The sequence below is a fragment of the Rattus norvegicus genome, chromosome 10 (assembly GCF_036323735.1).
Source record: "Rattus norvegicus strain BN/NHsdMcwi chromosome 10, GRCr8, whole genome shotgun sequence".
NCBI lineage: Eukaryota > Metazoa > Chordata > Mammalia > Rodentia > Muridae > Rattus > Rattus norvegicus.
The window spans coordinates 89776450-89797035 of record NC_086028.1 but is presented as its reverse complement, the minus strand read 5'-3'; the positions used below and the strand labels follow the sequence as shown (position 1 = coordinate 89797035).

The 20586-nt window shown below is 37.6% G+C and overlaps 1 protein-coding gene across 5 annotated transcripts in view; it reads left to right on the top strand.

Moving 5' to 3' along the window:
- The window catches only part of Kansl1 (KAT8 regulatory NSL complex subunit 1), a 130984-nt gene that overhangs the window by 71585 nt on the left and 38813 nt on the right, over positions 1–20586 (top strand). For all 5 annotated transcript variants that reach the window (NM_001427727.1, XM_063269456.1, XM_063269453.1 and 2 more), the window contains one exon: positions 15037–15178. In NM_001427727.1, the coding sequence (NP_001414656.1) occupies positions 15037–15178 (142 nt within the window). The remainder of the gene's footprint in view (positions 1–15036; positions 15179–20586) is intronic.

Below are 20586 nucleotides of genomic sequence, written 5' to 3'. Positions count from 1 at the left end.
AAATTTTACTAAAATATTTTGATTTTAACCACCTTTTATTTGTTTCAGTAGTTTACTGATAGTAGTTCTTGATATTACTTAGAATCCAATTCATATTTAGTATATTTTAGCATGAGACTGTTCAATCTGAAGCTGACTTTCTGCATGCACTGACTAGATATATATTTATTGCGATAATTCCATTTCCAATAATAAATTTTCTTCAAACATTATATTCACTTTGTTAGGTTGTTAGAAAGAATAGAAAATAATGCGTGCCAAGTACCAGGCGCTGGAAGCTTTGTCGAGTATTAGCTACTTTCAGTAGTTTTACTGAAACTATACGAAGTGCCAGTGTGAAATGTGCTCCTCTCTTACCATCACTGTGGAGTTTTAAAATCTAGAGAACTGAACCGAAATGGGTAGTAGTGATAACAAGAACGCATCCCTAAAGACAGCCATATCGATCTGAAAGATTGAAATTACTGTTTCTGGCTGACCTCAAACTCAGATTCCTAAGTGCTATGTTTACAGATGTGTATTTCTTTTTTCTTTTCTTTTCTTTTTTTTTTTTTTTTCTTTTTTTTGGAGCTGGGGATCGAACCCAGGGCCTTGCACTTGCTAGGCAACTGCTCTACCGCTGAGCTAAATCCCCAACCCCCAGATGTGTATTTCTATGTCCAGGTTTATCGTTTGGTTATTTTTTCTTGTGTGTGTGTGGGGGGGGTTGTTTTGCTCTTTGTAACTTTTTTTTATAATTTTTTTAAAGTTTTTTTTAATTTATTCATTTATTCTGCATAAGTACACTGTAGCTATCTTCAGATACACCAGAAGAGGGCATCAGATCTCTTTACAGATGGTTGCGAGGCACCATGTGGTTGCTGGGAATTGAACTCAGGACCTCTGGAAGAGCAGTCGTGCCATCACAGCAGTGAGCCATCTCTCCAGCCCGATTTTTGTAACTTTTAAAAAAATACATTTATTTAGTTTTTAGGTGACTAACTACCTCAGAACATATATAAAGGTCAGGGGACAGCTTGTGGGAATGTATTCTTTCATTTACCATGTGGGTTCCGGGGCTCAAGATCAGATCTTTTAGCTTGCCAGCATGTATTTGTACTGCTGAAGCCATATCAGTGACCCACTGTTTTCTTTAAACTATCTTTTCCTAATCATTTAGAATATTCATACAAGAGGAGTTAAGCCCACATTGCACATGTCAGGCCTACCAGTAATATACAGTAAAGGCCTGTGTGAATAAAAATAGAGGGTTGTTACTTGTGATGCCAGGGACCACCCTTCTGCTGACCTTCATTCTCAACTACGAGAATTGGTTCTGTTGAATTAGGAGCCAGTCTTGGGAAATGAAGTTGTTTGTGAGCAGAGATGAAAGGCACACATTTTCCCACCCCAGTCAAACAAGGTATTGACACTTGGTGAACTCTGTAGATAGGTTGATTTGTTCTAGACACTTGCTTTTAGTAGATAGGTTTCATTTTCATGAGACAAAAGTTGGATAGGTAATGCTTTCTAAGTTATCTTTGTGATCAATGAGGACCTTTCACATACAGTATTTCTTAGCTAATTTTACCTAATTACAAAGAAATTACCATATTTTGTGGTATGAATACCTTTTTAAGGTTTTGTTGTTGGGTTGCTTGTTGAGACAGGGTTTCTTTGTGTAGCCCTGACTACCCTAGAACTCACTCTGTAGGCGAGGCTGCCCTCGAACTCACAGAGATCTGCCTGCCTCTGCCTCCTGAGTTTAAAGGGATATGCCATCATCACCCGGACCATTTAAGTGGTTTTTTTTTATTGTTAAAAAAATCTACCTATATAATTTATTGATAGTAGAATAAAAATATTTGTGTACTTAGTTGCTATATTAGCACCTCGAGAAATAGATAATGGAATTCCCAAAAATGGAAATCCAGCCTCAGGCCATGAGCATTTCTACTAGAGGATTCCAAGCCTCTGAACAAATTCTGGCTTCACCTCCTCACTGGTTCTCAGTTATGTCATTTTTTTTTTTTTTTTTTTTTTTTGGTTCTTTTTTTCGGAGCTGGGGACTGAACCCAGGGCCTTGTGCTTCCTAGGTAAGCGCTCTACCACTGAGCTAAATCCCCAGCCCCTCAGTTATGTCATCTTAAAGAATCATTATTCCTTACTTGTTAGTTCAACAAATAATTACTGAGTGCTTAGTTTTGAAGGCCAGACATTTTCATTTGCTGAGAAAGCAGCATATAAATATTGCCCCTTATTTTCTTGTGGGAGGGTTTGTCAAGATAATAAGTTAATAGTCATTATGATAAACATTGTAGTAAAAAGTAAAGCAGAAAAGGGAGATAGATACACAGGGATAGGAACAAAGGTATATGATAAGTAGGATGATTTGAGCCTAAGTATGAACATATAGTTTGTATAAAGATGAGCAATCAACCATGGAGACACAGGGAAGGTGTTACTGGCAAAAGAATAGCAGGTGCCAATATGTTAGAGAGAGATCCTGTGTGTAGCATTCTCAGCAAGCATGCAAGCCAGTGAGGGAAAAAGAAGATAAAGTTAGAGACATAAAGGGAAACAGACTGTATGTGTGCTGCTTAAGGATTATAGCTATTGCTCAAAGGCAGTGGTTATGACCCCTAACCATAAAATTATTTTGGTTGCTGCTTCAGAACTGAAATTTTGCTACTGTTATGATCTGTAATATGTAAATATCTGCTTTCTGATGGTCTTCGGTGACTTCTGTGAAAGGGTAATTCAGCTCCCAAAGAGGTTTGAGACCCACTGCTCTAAGGTATGGAAAGAAAGCAGCTGCTTTCTTAAGCTGATCTAGTTTGAAAGGAATGCTTCACTGCTGTAAGATAGCAATGGGGGAATGAAGATTAGGTGATTGTTGTAGGATTCTAATGAGGAAAAAAAAATGGCTGCTTAGGCCAAGTAGGTGATTATGGAGATTTTTGTGAATTAACACAACAATTAGTTTGCTATACTTTGACAGCAGCTTAAGAAGGATTTGTTGTCATTAAAAGGAAGAAATGACAAATGACTTTCTGGTCTCAGAAACTAGTTAGGGAGGTGTCTTTCTGTACTGAGGTGGGAAACCTAGAATTCTTGGTCTGCGCAGGAGAGTTCATATTCCTATGATAAAGATACTGAGCTGCTAGAACACAATTCTTTGGAGGTTGTGTTTTGGGGGTTTGTGTTTTGTTTGTTTTGAAGGAGAATAACATATTACACAGCTTTGAATGCATGTCATTACATGTTTTTTAAAATAAAGAGAACCAAAGTGTAAATTGTGGACCTGTTTGTCAAAATGAGTATTGGTACATTATTTGTGACAACTCTCACAGTGCATGGTATGGTTGTTTTTTTCTTTTGTTTGGAAGAGAGGGGTTGTTTATTTCTAGACATGGTTTCTCTTTGTAGCCTTGACTGTCCTGGAACTTGCTCTAAAGACCAAGCTTGCCTCGAACTCAAGAGATCCGCCTGCTTCTGCCTCCCAAGTGCTGGGATTAGAGGTGTGCAATGCCACAACCCCACTAGATTATTTTATAATTTAGTTTATTCCTTGGTCACCAATTAAGTATTGTCGCTCTTCATAGCTTATTTCTCAAAAGTTCTTTAGAGCATATAGCTATATTTGTACTTAATCAGTAAAGGGCTCACAAACAGTGGAAGGAAGAACTAGAACTTTAGTGATAACTGGTTCGGAAGTGCAGTTTCGTTGTTGTTTTTTTGGTTTACCCACTCATACATTCTTGACCTGTATGTATTAGTCACCAATGGTCCCTATAAAAAGTTCCTTTTAGGGGCTGGGGATTTAGCTCAGTGGTAGAGCGCTTACCTAGGAAGCGCAAGGCCCTGGGTTCGGTCCCCAGCTCCGAAAAAAACCAAAAAAAAAAAAAAGTTCCTTTTAACTGTGGTTTATTGAAATGACCTTCCTATGTGTAAGAGTGTTCTGAAACTCGGATTCCCAAGTACTGGACTACAGGCCATGTGGCACTGTGCCAGACTTTGACATTGCACTCATGCCTTTCTTTGTGAAGATTGAATTTGGATCAAATGGAATGTGCCTGAAGTACAATGATTATACATGGAATAAAAGATTTATTGGAAAAAATTAACCTTGGGATGGCAAAATGGTTCAACAGGTAAAACTCTCGGTGCGCAGTCTTCACAGCTTGAGGATCGATCTATCTATCTATCTATCTATCTATCTATCTATCTATCTATCTATCTATCTATCTATCCATCCATCCATCCATCCTTCCTTCCTTCCTTCCTTCCTTCCTTCCTTCCTTCCTTCCTTCCTTCCTTCCTTCCTTCCTGGAACTTGATTTGTAATCATGAATCATGCTGGCCTCAAACTCACAAGAGATCCACCTACCTTTGCCGCCCAAGTGCAAGGATTAAAGGTGTGCACCACCAAGCCCAGCTCTGTTTTGTTTTATTTGGAGACAGAATCCTGTTATGGAACCATGGCTGGCCCATGAACTTGCTGTGTAGACTAGACTGACCTCAAACTCAGAAAGGTAACCTGTGTTCCCTGGATCCTGTAGTAAAAAGAGAAATGTTATTCCCTGACCTCTATGTACGTGCATGTATGCCTCATTTATTGAAAGCCTTCCTAAACTCTATTACAAATGAGATCACTATAGACTAGTAGTAATCCTTCTTTGCTTTAAGCTCCTCAGCCAGCCAGAATCCTTTTACACTCCAAATCAAGCTGGCACTGAGACTTTGCATCTTGTCAGAGGTACTTAGGATGGCTTGTGTGAAGTGAAGTGGTTAGGTGATTCATGGTGTCATGTTCTTCTTGCCAGTTCACCATGACTCTGATTGGTTTTATCTGCCAGACTATGTAATCTGGCAAACTTATTCCTGGCTTGCCTAATCATCTACATGTTTTGTTTTAATTAAGAGTAGAAGCTAATTTATTTTAAATTTTTAAAAATATAATCAGCGTTAACTCAGTCAGTGACTGTTCGTCATGTTCTAATGGAGTGTCTGCTCTTTTTTTAGGGACATGCATTTTATTTGTGTTCATAATGTGTATAGTGTGTGGGTGTGTAAAGGGCATGGGCCAATACTGGGGATCTTCTATTTACCTTTTATTTAGTGTTTTGCGTACTTGTTTTTGGGAGATAGGGTCTTACTTTGTAGCTCTGACTGGCCTGTAATGCATTAGTGACCAGGCTAACCTTGGACTTTGAGGCCTCCTCAGTAAGCCTCTTTGAGTGCTGGGACTAAAGGCATGGACCATCCATCCTGCCTGGCTTTACCTTGTTTTTTAAGTAGGTTTTCTTTCTGAACACTGAACTCAATGACTTGTCAAGGATGGGTAACCAGTGAGTTCCATTCCCCAATGTTAGGAATGCAAATGCTTACTACCATGCCCAGCTTGGACATGAATACTTGGTGTTGGGAGTCTGAAACAGGGTCCTTGGGTTTGATCAGCACAACTGTGCTATGTTGTTTAACCGCTGTTGATTTTATAATAGAGAAATAGCACCACTATAAACAATTTTGAAATTTTAAGTACATAAATGTGTTGTTTTAAACCCATGGTTTTTTGTTTTTGTGGTTTTTTTTTTAGTTATACTTTATTTTATACAAGGAATTATGGGTGTTTTCTAGTGTGCCCTATGGATGTAATCTCTAGCACTTTGACTTGTGTAGCAGATTTATTCATTATCTTTGTAGTTTCAAATATTAGACTATAAGATATAAAAAAATTGTTCCTTAAAGTTTACAATTGAGGATAAAAAGTAGAGAACTGTCATCTAATTGTGAAATGACCATGTCGTCAAGGCTATAAGTCATATTTCTATTGCATAGTAAGAAAACCCCAATTTCAGCTTGTCCTTCTGCCTCCTGGGTATTGGGATTCCCCGCATTAAACTACCATGCCTGGCCTGACATACACGTAAGTTCAAATACATGGTAACAGTAATGGCTGAGAGCAACAATAAGATGAGTAACAGTAAGAAATGAGGACACAGCAAGAAGACATTGTGTTAAACCTCAACATGTGAGACTCGGATCCTCAGGAACCGCCAGAAAGTCAGTGAGGTTCAGGATCCGGCTCTTTACGTTTGCATTCACAGTGTGCACGATGTGAGCGCGCACAGCTGCCGGTGGATAGGTGCAGGAGGTATCTCGTCTGCTGGTTTAAAACAGTGTCTTATGTTTGTAACCCCGTTTGGCCTTGTACTTGCTACGTATGGAGCCCTGGCTGATTGATCAAAAATTTATGAAAGTCGTCCTGATTCAGCCTTTCGAGTGTTTGTATGACAGATGGGTACCACCATTCTCTTCTTGCTCAGGTCTGGCATCTTTAAACAGTATTTTATTTTAAGAAAATGAAAAAAAAATCCTAGCTGAGTATAATTATGTCCTAGTTTTATAAACATTTGTAGGTTTACACGTGTAGAAAAGATACAGTTTGACTTTCAGCAGAGTCAGTAATTATCAATATGTGGTCTGTTATATTTTACCTATTTCCCTTAGCCTTTATTGCAGTATTATATATTTTTTTCTTTTTTCTTTTTTCTTTTTTTTTTTTTTTTCTTTTTTTCGGAGCTGGGGACCGAACCCAGGGCCTTGCGCTTGCTAGGCAAGCGCTCTACCACTGAGCTAAATCCCCAACCCCGCAGTATTGTATTTTTAAGGACATATTTCGTGCATTTTATTTTATTCTCCCTGTATATATGCTAACATGTATTATTAAGGAACAGTGGTTTGTTTGGTTGAAAGTGTACACTCTTTTTCTACTCTACTTATTTTACTATATAGTATAATAAGTGACCAGCATTCAGCCCTGTTCTTCATTACGTGTGTTACACAGACATTTGTGTATATGTGACAGTGGATTTATTTCAATCAGGGTCCAGAAATTGCCTTACACACTCCGCACTTTTCTTGTTTTTTAAACCTTCTTTAATCTTTAATAGTTCCCCTGCCACTACTCACTACTTCGTTTACCTTATACTCCACATTCTGAATTTGTGCCCTTGTGGTATTACTGTACTTTGTTCTCCTTTTGTTATTCTGATAGTTTGTTCTAGAGGTTTGTGGTTGGTTTCAGAGTGGCAAGAATACTTTGTAGATGAGGCTGTGTACTCCTATTGCATTTAAAAGTTAAATGTCTTTTATTGTGATACTAGGACTCATCATTAGGTTAAGGTGCAAGTTTATCCAGTGTAAGGCTCCAGGCGCATGCATGGTGTGTGTATGTGAGCGTGCACAAAAGGTGCAGCCAGCCCTGGGTTTGGTTCCCAGCTCCGAAAAAAAAGAACCAAAAAAAAAAAAAAAAAAAAAAAAAGGTGCAGCCAGAGGGCAGTTTCAAGTGGGTATCATTCTCAGAAACTCATCTTTTTTGAAACGGAGTGTCTCAGTCTTGGTTGGGCAGTTAAAAACCTTGGACTCTCCTTTACCTCTGCTCTCAGTGCTGGAACCCAGATCCTCAGACTTGCTAGGCAAGTGCTTTATTAACTGAACTATTTTCATAAGCCACAGGGAGATGACCAGTGGAGACAGAAAAGTCTTCTGGACACTCTTAGGCTAGCATTCTAGTCTGGGTTTTATAATAATGAACCTCAAAATTGGGTGAAGACAAGGGCCAACTGACTTCCAGATTGTCCTCAGACCTTTAAGTATGTTCTATGGTACACATAAGTGAAGTCACTGGAACTATTATTTTTTTGGGTTGAATGCAGATTTTTACCTGTGTCTCTGGAAAAATGACTTAATATTTTGGTGCCTCAAAATATTCACTGTTTTAGATGTTGTAATTATTCAGCAATGAAAATTTATGTAATGTTTAAAACATAGTAATCAGAACAAGGAAAGCAGATGTTAATAACTATATGCAGAAAATAACAGAAGAAAGAAAAGTCAGTAAAAATATTAAGGCTAGTACTAGACATTTGTTGGTATTAAAATAATGAAACCCTTAGGATATTTGCAGCAGTCCTTTCTTACAGACCTTATTGTCTCTGTCAGTAGTTTTCAACCTGTGGGTTGAGACCCCCTTTGGGGGGGGGGTCACACACCAGGTAATTCTGCATGAGATATTTACATGATGATTCATAACAGTGGTAAAATTACAGTTATGAAGCAGCAAATGAATAATTTCGTGGTTGGAGTCACTACAACATGAAAAACTAATATAGTCACAACATTAGGAAGGTTGAGAACCTCTGGTTTATGTAAGGTATAGGAAGAATAGTTTAACCTTGGAAGTGGGAGATGGATACAAATCCTGAGAGCATATGGTCAAGAAACGTACTCTAGAAATCTAGACATATTTTTGTATTTAGTTTAGAGCAGTGATTTTTCCATTGATCATGAGAATTATCCTTTTATCCTTCCTTAGTTTTACTCTCACCCTCCATTAATTAAATTGTTGGTGTTGTGTATGTCAAGGAGTCCTGCAGTTGACCTTTGTCTGACTCAAATGCAGAATCATTTATTAAAAAAATGTCTTTTGATTATCATTTAGAAACCTTGTCTCAGAGATCCTGAAGGGAGAGACTTGGATTGGAGACCAACAGTTGGCTTTTAGTAAACTTGACAAAAGTTAGACCTTGTAAAGGGTTTCTAATTCATATTATTTCAGTGGATAAAATAAAAATGAGTCAATCTTTCAGAAAAGGAATGGTTTTCAAACCCCAAATTCTGCTCAGATTTTAAGGAATCGGCTGCTGCTTTATTTTAGTCATCAAGAGCTTTGCAGATACAGTGGTTGGAATACCTTGTCTTTGTAATAATTTCTAGTTGGGAGTACTTGGGAAATGGAGGCAGGTGAATTGTCACAAGTTTGAAGCCAACTTGATTAATGCAGTTTAAACATCTCTCCCCATCCTACTCCCTAAAAATCCTGCTAAAATGCTTGCAGTCATTTGAAATAATATTAACATTGTGGAGACCGAAGAACGCTCAGGTACAAGCAAATAGCTGGAACTATGTAAATGGTATCTTAGGTTGAGAGCTTGTCTTTTCTGTAGGAGTTAGAGTGTAGGCCTGGAGAGGACGGCTCTGCAGTTAAAAGCACTGGCCACTTTCACAGACCATCTAGGTTCAATTCCCAGCACCCAAGGACAGTTCACAACTTCAGTTCCAAGGAATCCATTCCCTCTCTGCCTTTCCTGGGCATCAGGCACACATCTGGTATATATCACACACAAAGGCAAGAACAAGCTGCCTTCTATGTCAGATTATTTTTGGTTGGATTTTTGATGTGGGAACAATTTTGTTCATTTCTTTTGATAAATTTATGTTCCCCAGAAGAAATTGCTGTTTATAGCAGCATTTCTCTGAAACTTTGCAGGGTTGTTTTTTTGTTGGTTTGTTTTTTAACTTTTTCAATTTAACAAGCAAAAATAATGTTTCCTTTATGTGTGCAGAGGCCAAAACAGGAGGATACTTACATTGTTTCCTGAAGTTTAAACATGGATGATACAGCTCTCTGTGGTCTAATCCTGCTTAGGTGTCCAGTGTCTCTTTGAATATATATTCCCCACTAACCTAGCTCTAGACCACTTAACCAAAATACGTATTTCTTTTAAAAGATACCCCCTCCCCCCATGTAAGCTCTGGTTTATATTGAGAATCATAAATAACATAGGGGTCTTTGTAGATTCCCAAATTAAATCTGGTGTCAGGGTTACTTCTAACATTTCAAATTGTCTCTCTTCTACTACTCAAAATATCTATAAACATTTGTCTACTCTAGAAATTTAAATTTAACAAAACACAGTTCTTACATCTCTATCATCCAAAATCACTCCTTATAAATAATTATTTGCTAATGGAAGCAAGTTGAAAGTATGCTAACTTTCTGACTCAGTAATCTGCCAACACACACACACACGGATCTCATTTTAACGCCAAAGGTAATCTGGTAAAATGGACAAAAAGTAAATGTTGAATTATACCTGGAGACAGATGTATGTATGTATCAGCAGTATAAAAATGCCTATGAAACAGGGTTTCTGTGGCTACAAACTCTTCTAGTAAGCTGTAACCTAGTAAAAGGAAAAAAGAATAAGCTAAGAGAAAAAATTTATCAAAAGGGCTTTCTTTTCTGTCTTAGGTTATTTTACACTAGACAAGTTGATTCTTTCTCCTTCACCCTTGTCTTGTTCCCCATCCTATGAATTTGAGGGGAGTGGTTAATGTTACTGAAGTTCTAGCTAAGTTTTTACCACTTAGGGTGGGACTTTTAAATGATTATAAAACCTAAGGATTAAGAAAGTCAGTAGGTAACTGAAAACATGTTTCTTAAGTTTGACTTAGAAATTTCTTTTCACTTATTCTTTCACCTCTTTCCTCTTTTGTACCTTTGATGATAGGGAATCGAAACCCAGGGTTATAGTTATTGCATGTTCTTATCTAAAATACACACTGTGCATTGATAGTTGGATTTCATCATTTTATGAATAACATAACTATGAGGCAGATACTGCTGTTATTTCCAAAGGTCAGTTTACATGTCCAGGATTATAAAAAGGAAAAGGGTAGTAATACTGCTTTTTTTTGTTTGTTTGTTTTTTGTTTTGTTTTGTTTTTCCCCCTGTGAGACACTGTCTCCTCACTCTAGTTCTGCCTATCCTGGGACTCACCTAGTATAGTATACCCTGGTATCCTTGAATTCGCCCGGCTGATTTTGGTTTTTGCTTTGTTGTGTTTGCTTCCCCTGGAGTTAGTGACTGAGGATTTCCTTTTCCTGCTGCTTAGTAAAGCTCTTACTGAAATACTGGCAGCTATATTCTCTGCATGCTCTGGGACAGACTTGGTTTTACTTTTTTCTTTTGCTTTTATGAATCGAAACAAGATTTCAGAATTTAAGTATTTCAAATTCGTTTTCTTGCACACTTGGAAGTAGTATAAACCCTTGAAATATTTTACCTGTTTTTGAGTATAGCTCTGTTATCTGTAGTTTGTTATAATGTCATTTTACTTTGGATTTCTTAATAGAGCTTTTCTTTGTTGAATTATAAGGAAAGAAAGAACTGGAGACAGGATTGAAATTGGATTTAAAAAAAAACAGAAATACTACCTTAAAGTCCTCCTGGCATAGTCATTGTTGCTTTAACAAGATTAAGAGGGATTTTTTTTCCCCTAGCTCAAAGAAGAGAAAATACAGACCTGTTATTTTCGTTTGTTTTATTTTTATTATTTTCTGTTTATAAGTATATTTCCTGCTTGTACCTCTTCGTACCACATGTGCCTAAAGCTTTACGGAGGTAGTAAGCCCTCTGTGTCTCTGTGTGGGTGCTAGAAGTGAAACAAGTTTGCTCTTTACCACTGAGCAACTCCCCAGACCCCACCCAGCTCTGTTCTTTATTGGATTTACTAAATTTTCCATCTTGAGTAAAAATTAGAGGACTTAGAAACAGCACTAGGGCCAGGCGTTTACAGTGTAGTTCAGAATCTGGGCTTTGTTACATAACTTTTGCTGTAGATTATCTCAGATAAAAGTATATGCTGAGGGGTTGGGGATTTGGCTCAGTGGTAGAGCGCTTGCCTAGCAAGCGCAAGGCCCTGGGTTCGGTTCCCAGCTCCATTAAAAAAAAAAAAAAAAAAAAGTATATGCTGGGGTTGGGGATTTAGCTCAGTGGTAGAGCACTTGCCTAACAAGCGCAAGGCCCTGGGTTTGGTCCCCAGCTCCAAAAAAAAATAAAAAATAAAAAGTATATGCTATTGTCTTTTGCTCGGCTGGTTTGGGTAGTACTGGTAAGCACTAAAGATGGAATGTATACAAGTGCATAGTTTTCATACAATAATCATTTTTGATTTATGGCCTCGTAATGAATTGAGTGAACTGTGAAATACAGCAGATTCTCACTTTTCTGTTAGCAGAAATCAAGTCACTTGGCACTTTGTTTTAAAATGTTCTTGCTGCTGGGTATATAGTACAACCTTTAACATCAGCAATAGAGGCAATCCAATCTTTTGTAAGTTGGAGGCTAGCTTGATCTACATAGCATGTTTCAGGACAACCAAGGCTACCCACTGTCTTGGAGTAAAAGTATGTGTTGGAAGATGTCTTGCCTTAGACAGCCTGGGCTATCTTGAGATCTATGATCCTCCAAATTTGGCACTTTAATTTTAGCAAAACTAATGGAGGTCATCACTGAGTCAAGTGAGTTGGACCATTTTCTCCTGTGGTACAATAGGAAAGTCATTAATGCCTTTCAGAATCCACTATATATATTTTTAATATAGTAGAAGGACCTTGAGTCTCATATTAAGAGATATGACTCTGGTTATTGTTCTTCTAACAAACTATTTCTACTACTGACAGTACCATTCAAGATGATTTCAACATATTAAAGGAACCTCAAGAGTAAGAACTAAAAACAAAAAGTTATCCCTTTTTATTTGACACATTAGTGAAACACTAAATTGAATCTTACATTTTCTTTTTTTAAAGATTTTACTTATTATATATAAGTACACTGTAGCTGTCAGACACACAAGAAGAGGGTATCAGATCTCATTACAGATGGTTGTGAGCCACCATGTGGTTGCTGGGATTTGAACTAAGGCCCTCTGGAAAAGCAGTCTTAACCTCTGAGCCATCTCTCCAGCCCAAATCTTACATTTTCAAAAAGAAAATAGATACAATTAAGCATATTGTTTTAGAGTGATTATAGTTGGTTTTATGACATTTTTCCTCAAATATTATGGATTGGTTTGAATAAAATATCCTTAGTTCTAGGTATATAGTAATATTTTGCTAAATCTGTGAGAAAAAAACAGGTGGTCAGGTAACTAAAAAAAACCTATTAATATTGTGTATAAACAGAGCTGGCATTTAGTTGGGTATATTTAGATGTGTTTTTCTTATAGTATCTTCGTCTAAAGCAGACTTTTAAATTCTTTTGCTTTTTTTGCCTCTAACCCACTTGACAGTAAAAAAAGAAAAAAAAATGTTGTTAAACTGTCTAAGCTCAGACATAGCAATAAACTTTATCTTTCTTGGAACAGTTTAAAATGATTGGTGTTCTGGGATAGTTTCCTGAGATACTTAACTGGTTTATAAGCTAAATTCAGGGTCATTGTCAGAGGCTCACTGGATTTTTAACCCACCAACTCTAACACTGACCCTGAATCTCTTGCATGTCATTTAGCTCCAAACATATTTTTATACATTCTTTTTGACTGGTAATAGTAACAGTCTTTTTGTGGTAGTAGTGTTTGTTTGTTTTTCAATTTTCGTGTTTTCCCATTAACTCTGTGTACCTGTACTATCTCCTCCCCCCCCCCCCCCCCCCGGAGCTGGGCACCGAACCCAGGGCCTTGCGCTTGCTAGGCAAGCGCTCTACCACTGAGCTAAATCCCCAACCCACCTGCACTATCCTTTACACTTAATTTTTACTTTATGTTAATTTTCCTTTTAGCATTGTCTTCTGAGATGAAGTCATGTTGATACATAGAGCTCTAGCTAATTTATGTTTTTATTACTGTAGGAATATCTTTTAATGAATAAACTATAATTTATTTGCCTTCTTTAGCAGAATTAAGTTAATGTAATGAACCTGTTTTCTTGTGTACCTATAAAAGTATATTCTCAGAAGCATAATTTCTTTGTGATTAGACCTGAACATTTTTTTACCTAGCTAAATTACTATTTAAAAGTAGTTGTAACAGTTACTATGTTTACCAGCAATATGAAATAGGTATTTAAATTAATATTTCTATTATGGTAATCTTAAACAATGTTATGTTCTGATATTTAGTCCTTTTTTAAAAGAATTATTGTGTTTTAAAGACAGAGCTCATTCTCTAGGCTAGGCAGCCCTCAGTCTTGTGGCAATCCTTCTGTCTCTTAGCTTCATGGGAGTGGGTTGCAGTTGTAAGCCTGATACTGATACAAAAAAAGAAGTGATTTTAATTTTGTCCATATACAGAGCTGACAGTTCATGTATCCAGTTATAAATTTTGAGTCTTTATCATGTTCATCTTATATTACTTTATTACCACTTTATATATGTCTTGATATCTGGTCATTCAAGTTTATATCATACTTTTCTGAATTTCTGTTCTCAACTTTCAATTAAAACTAGTTGAGAGATGCTATAGAGGTGGCACTGTGATTAAGAGTTGATTGCCAACACCCACATGGTGGGGATCCAGCTCACTCTGCTGACCTCCAAGACCACCAGGCATGCACAGTATATGCAGACCTACTTGCAGGCAAACATCCATACACATAAAATAATAAAATTTAAATTCCACTCCCAGCCCCCCAAAAGAAAGAAGCAGACAATATAGTATATGCCTATAATTTTGCACTGGGGAAATAGAGGCTGGATATGAGGAATTCAGGGTCATCCTTAGCTGTATAGCAAGTTAAGGCAGCCCAAGATACACGAGACCCTGCCTCTAAGCAGCGGCAGCAGCAGCAGTAACAAATCCCAAATTTAATTGAGAGTAAAAACAAATATTCTTAGCTGTATTTGAGAATCACAGTACTAAAGAAAGTATTCTATAATTGATATAGATTTATGACTTTCAAATTTTATCGGTAAAAACTCTATAGTATTAGCTCATGTTATAGTTGCTAAGAAAATGAAGTTTTCTACTCTACTGTAAAGTTTTCTGTGTTGATCTTTATTCAAAAAATGCCGAATTTCAATAGTTGTAGTCATTCTTAATGCTTCTAGGATTAAAAAAATACATTATTAAGACAGTCATGATGGTATATATCTTTTATCCCAGAAGGAGAGAATCAGAGACAGGTTGATCTCTTGAGTTCCAGGACAGCCAGAGCTATATAGTGAGGTTCTCCCTCAAAATAAATAAGAATAAATAGATAAATAGAAAGGATGGATGGGCAACAGATAGACACACAAAAGCGTTGTTACAATATTATTTTATAAGTGCCTTAACCCCCATGTCTCCTGTGGGTTTGTGTACTTTGTCTTTTTGTCTGTCCTTAAATGATAGTCCGTCTGTATAAGAGCCTACCCACACTGTTCCTCTCCCCATGTGGTATAGATGTTAGCATCGGTCTTGGATTTCACTCACTTTGTTTCTTTGTAGGAAACGCAGGTCTGAATGGAGATGGGCTGCAGACCGAGCAGCTATTGTCAGCCGCTGGAACTGGCTTCAGGCCCATGTTTCTGACTTGGAATATCGAATTCGTCAGCAAACAGATATTTACAAACAGATACGTGCTAATAAGGTAAAGAATGCATTTTTGGTATATTCTGACCAGTTTAAAAGCTGCCATTATCCCCCTTCTCCCACCCCTTTCCATTCTTTGAATAACTCTTTAACTGTGTCAAGATAAATGTTTTAATGGCTCAGTGTGACAGTGTAGTGTGAGAGTCTGAAATAGGAGACTACAACCCTCAGTTGACAGTATCTGGGCCAATATGAAAAAAAGAAACCATATAATAACAGACTATAGTGTTTATTTCACGTTGGCAAAGGAGTATCTACTACTTTTTATTTTGCCTATTTCATTAGATAGTCTCTATTATTGCTAAGCTCTTTCTTGAAGAAAATTTTCAATTAAAGGATTATCAGAACTAACGTAGATGATAGGAATGTTACTTTCTTGTGTTCTGTTTAAAAGGATTGACAGTGACATTGAGCAGTTTTCCTTCTTGAAAAATCATCTTTTAAAAAGGGTCTTTTGTTCTTTTTGAATGTGACTTGAGGAAAATTATGCATAGGAAGCAAGCCCTTAAACTGCTGGGGGCTTACTAAGTACATACAGTGGTCTTTGGCGGGATGTACTAGAAAAGAAAGAAAACCTACTTTCATGGTACTTAACGTTCTTGTAAAACATGTTTTATAAATAGTTTTGATTGGGGATTCTAGAGACCCAACTTAGGTCAGCAGGCTAGGTAGCAAGCACCCTAACCAGCAAAATTGTCTCATAAGTCTCATGCAAATATTTCAAAGCTCAAGATGCAGACTGAAGAAGTGGCTCAGTGGTTAATAGTGCTTTCTGCTCATTGAGGAGCTTAATTCATTCCGAACATTCATGTTGTACTTCACAACTGCCTGGTACTGTAGCTCTAAGTTCAGTGTCCTTTGACCTCTGAGGTTATTTATACAGATGACATACACACATTAATAAAACAAATCTTTAAAAATTAGTTGTGGTTAAGCTGATGTATAATTTTAGATAGAGCCTAATGTTCTGAAAAATGCCATGTGTGACATCTTCAGTGCCTCTGGAAGTCTTAAAAGGCTGATGCAATCACTCCTAGTTATAATCAATATGTTCAGGAGGCAGAGGCAGGTGGATTGTTCTGAGTTCAAGGCCTGGCCTTAAAAAAAGTTACAATGTGAACACTATTACTTTCCAATACTTTGTCATTCTGTAGTTTGTTTTTGTTGTTGTTGTTGTTGTTGTTTTTGGGGGGGGCAGTTGACAAAAGTTATACACAGGGAGCTGGAAAGATGGCTCAGAAGAGCACTAAGCCAGAGGATCTGGGTTCAATTCCTAAGCAAATACTTAGAAAAAAGTTCTACACAGTCTCCTCTTACCTATTCATTTAAAAATGTATGTGTGCGCTTGTGTATGTACATGCCTTCACACACATGCAGTCCAGAGCAACACTGTAGGTGAGTTCCTCAGATGCTGCCCATCTTTTCTTTCTTTCTTTTTTTTTTTTTGCTTCTTTTCTTCGGAGCTGGGGACCGAACCCAGGGCCTTGCGCTTCCTAGGCAAGCACTCTACCACTGAGCTAAATCCCCAACCTCTTCTTTTTTCTTTTGATACAATAGTCACTGGTAATTGTCCTGGACCTGGCTGAGCAATCCAGAGCCTCAGGGCCTGCCTATTCCTGCCATTCTAGTGTCTCTAGGATTGGAAGACTGTGCCATTATGCTTGATTTTTCTATTTCCTTTTATTAATTTTTTATGTGTGGGTTTTGACAGTTAAACTCAGGTCTCTGTTCCCTAAAAGTTCATCAGAAACATAGCTTATAGTGTTCCTTTTTAAGTAATTTGTTCCTAGATAACTTTTAAAAGTTAATTAGAGGGCCAGAGAGGTGGTTCAGTGTGGATAAGAGCACTGACTGCTCTTCCAGAGATCCTGAGTTCAATTCTCAGCAACCACATGGTGGCTCACAAAATAGTGGGATCCGATGCCCTCTTCTGGTGTGTGTGACGACAGCTACAGTGTACTCATACACATAAAATAAATGAATCTTTTAAAAAATTAAATAGAGCAAACAGAGTTTCCTTAAGTGGTCTTCACAAAGGAACAATTCAAATGAGTTGCATGAATGTAAAGTGGTGTGAAAACAAAAAGAGGCAATTAGCTGTGCCTATCCTATGTAAGGGATATTTTGGAGGCTTTCACAACTAGTAAGTGTACATTTTCATATTTGAGAATGAGAGTTTCTTAGTAACAACTGAGTCTAGTAATATTATCATTTTTATTGCCACATTTATTTTCCATACATCAAAACTTGTTTGTATTACATGTTATGTGAGTGTTTTGCCTACATGTATGTTTATGAACTACATGTATGCCTAGTGTCTGAAGAGGGCTTCAAATTCCCTGAAAGTGCGAATTGCAGATGCTTGAGCTGGAAACATACTCTGAATTATGTGCAAGAGCAGTGAGTGCACTTGACCACCGTGCCATCTCCGCCCTGCATATTGAGCTTTCAAAATGTTCTGTGGGTCTGGTGAGGTAACTTAGTGGGTTACGGTACACATGCTAATTTCTTATATATTCTCATCTTGTGTGTATATACAAGAAAAAAGTAGCTTAAAGGAATATATATTATATAGATACACACATCTCAAAACTTTTGATTTGGGAGTAAAGGGGGTTGCCTAGACCATTCTAAACATATACTTCCCAAAAGTTTCCTAAAAGTAAAGAATCATTCCAAAGAGAATTATTAACCATAAGCCATATATTTTGGTATGTTAAGATTAAATTTTATTTTTACTTTATTTGCGTGTGATGTCTGTAAGGACATCATCAGGTCATCATGCTTGGCAGCAAGCACCTCGATCCCTGTAAGATTCCTCTATTTAAAAATGTTTCTGACTCTAGCTCTCTCTCACGTCGTCGTCGTTGTTGTTGTTGTTGTTGTTGTTGTTGACGACTGTTACGTGCTTGTTCAGGTTTTCTGTGCTGTTCCTGGAGATGCCTCCCAATGAGCTGAGGCTGGGAACACATGCCACCATCTGTTGATGCTGGAGATAGGGTAGAAACAGATAAAGAGCCCAAGTTTTTATTAGGACACTGCTAGTCACATATTTAATGTATTTCTTTTTAGAGCATTAAAAAGAAAAGTCCTCCTGTTTAAATGATGTCATGAGGAATGTGTTATACAACATCTTTACCTGATTAAAAAACACCAATTTATCTGCTTTTGCTGTTTGTTTGTAAATAAGTAGCTTATACTGGCCTTGAACCTTTGATCCTTACACTTTTACATACAAAGTGCTGGAATTACAGGTGTGCACTGTTTTGCCCAGCATTTGTACTTAATAGTTTACTAGTTTTTTTAGATTTTATTACTTTATGCATATGACTGTTTTGCTTGCATTTGTGTATATACACCGCATTGTGTGCCTGATGCCTACAGAGATCAGGAGACAGTGTCATCCTTTGCAACTAGGGTTTCAGCTGTTGATGCGCTACCATGTGAATGCTTGGAAACAAACCCAGGTCCTCCACAAGAGTAGCAGTACTACTCTATTTCCTGTGTATACATGCATGTTTGTGTGAGAGTGTCAGGTTAGAGACACTTAAGAGCTTCCATGTGGGTGCTGTGAAATGTATCCAAGTCTCTGAAAGAGCAGCCAGTGCTCTTACTTCTGCAACCCCTGTTCTGAGCAACTTTTCTAAGCTGCCATAAGAAAATATCACATATCGAATAGCTTAGAACTACAGGCACAAGTTTTTTCAGAGTTCTGGAGGCTAGTAATTGGAGTGTCAGAGTATTCACCAGACCATTCTCTGTCTGAGGTTATAGAGTCATTTCTTGCCCTTTCCTGAGGGTTAGTGCTGCCTGTCCTTGGCTTCTTTTGGCTTTCTTTGGCTTGTATTTGCATTACTCATTGATGCCTGTCTTCACATGGCTAACTGTTTCTATATTCAAGTTTTCCTACTAAAATACAGCTGTTTGAGGGCTGGAGATGACTCAGAGAGTAAAGGCACTTGCCATATATGCCTTGTACCCCATGTCTGACTCTCAGAATTATGTAAAGCTTGTAGGGGAGAGCCTACTCCAGAGATGTGTCCTATCCCTGCAGCAATACATACCATACACACATTTAAATAACTAAAAATATACATAGAATGTTGTGTTTATGGTCCACACTAAAGGGTGTGTCTTCACTTGATGTCATCTGCAAAGATCCTATTTTGAAATAACTGTACAGCCTCAGGCTCTCAGCATGAATTTTGTAGAGGTACTCTGAGCTAACTTGGCAGGTACATCTTAAAATTTATTCCAATGATATGTTAATATGAATTGGTTTTTATATAGCACTGTAATAATAGAGATTTTTTGGGGAAATGTGAAAGGCCCTTTTTTTAAATACTAATTTTAATATTATCCACATTTGTTTAATTAATTAGATTCTGGGAATTGAATTCCTGGCCTTTATGTGTCCTGGACAAGTGCTACTATTGTGTTATCTGCCCACATTCTCACTAATTTACCTAGGATTGTTGAGTTGTAGATTTGTCTTTGGGTAGGAGATTAGGGGCCATAGAAATGTTTGCTGTGGGTTAGCACCAATTTTCTTATATTTTGGGGCAGACAATTAGAAAGCTCAGATTTTCCCCCTCCCTTCCTTCACATTCCATTTATCTCAAACTTGCTTCGACTCACTGTGTAACCAACGATGACTTTAAATGATCCTCCTGCCTCTGCCTCTCAAGTACTCAAGTTAAAGTTGTCTGCTATAATATTTGTCTTTTAGTTTTCTTTTTTATGGTTATGTTATGTTATGTGCTTGGTTTTTAGATAGCCTTTCACTTAGTAGCACACGTTAGCCTAGAACTCGGCTGTGTACCCCAGGTTATCCTCAAATTTGGAGTTCCCTCTGCCTCTACCTGTCTCTGTAATCATTGGGATTATAGAGGTGTGCATTACCACTCCTGATGTACTTTGCTATATGTTAATGTTACCTCCTTCTCCCTCTCCTCTCTCCCTCCTCTCTCTCCCTCTTTGAGGGTTTCTCTGGATAGCCCTGACTGTACTAGAACTCATTCTGTAGACCAGGCAGCCCTTAAATTTACAGAGATCTGCATGCCTCTGCCTTCCAAATGCTGGGAGTTAACCTTTCTTAAAGATTTATTATATACAGCATTCTACCTGAAGGCTAGAAAAGGGCACCAGATCTCATTATGGATGGTGCCTTATAAGACATCATGGTTGCTGAGAATTGAACTCAGGATCTCTGGAAGAACAGACAGTGTGCTCTTAACCTCTGAGCCATCTCTTCAGTTGAAGGGAGTTACCTTTCTTAAAAGTGATCTATTACAGGGGCTGAAGAGACACTCAGCAATTAAGCATTGACTATTATTCCTAGGTTTTGATTCCCAGCTCCCACATAGGTGTTCACAGCTATCTATAACTCCAGTCCCAAGGCATCAG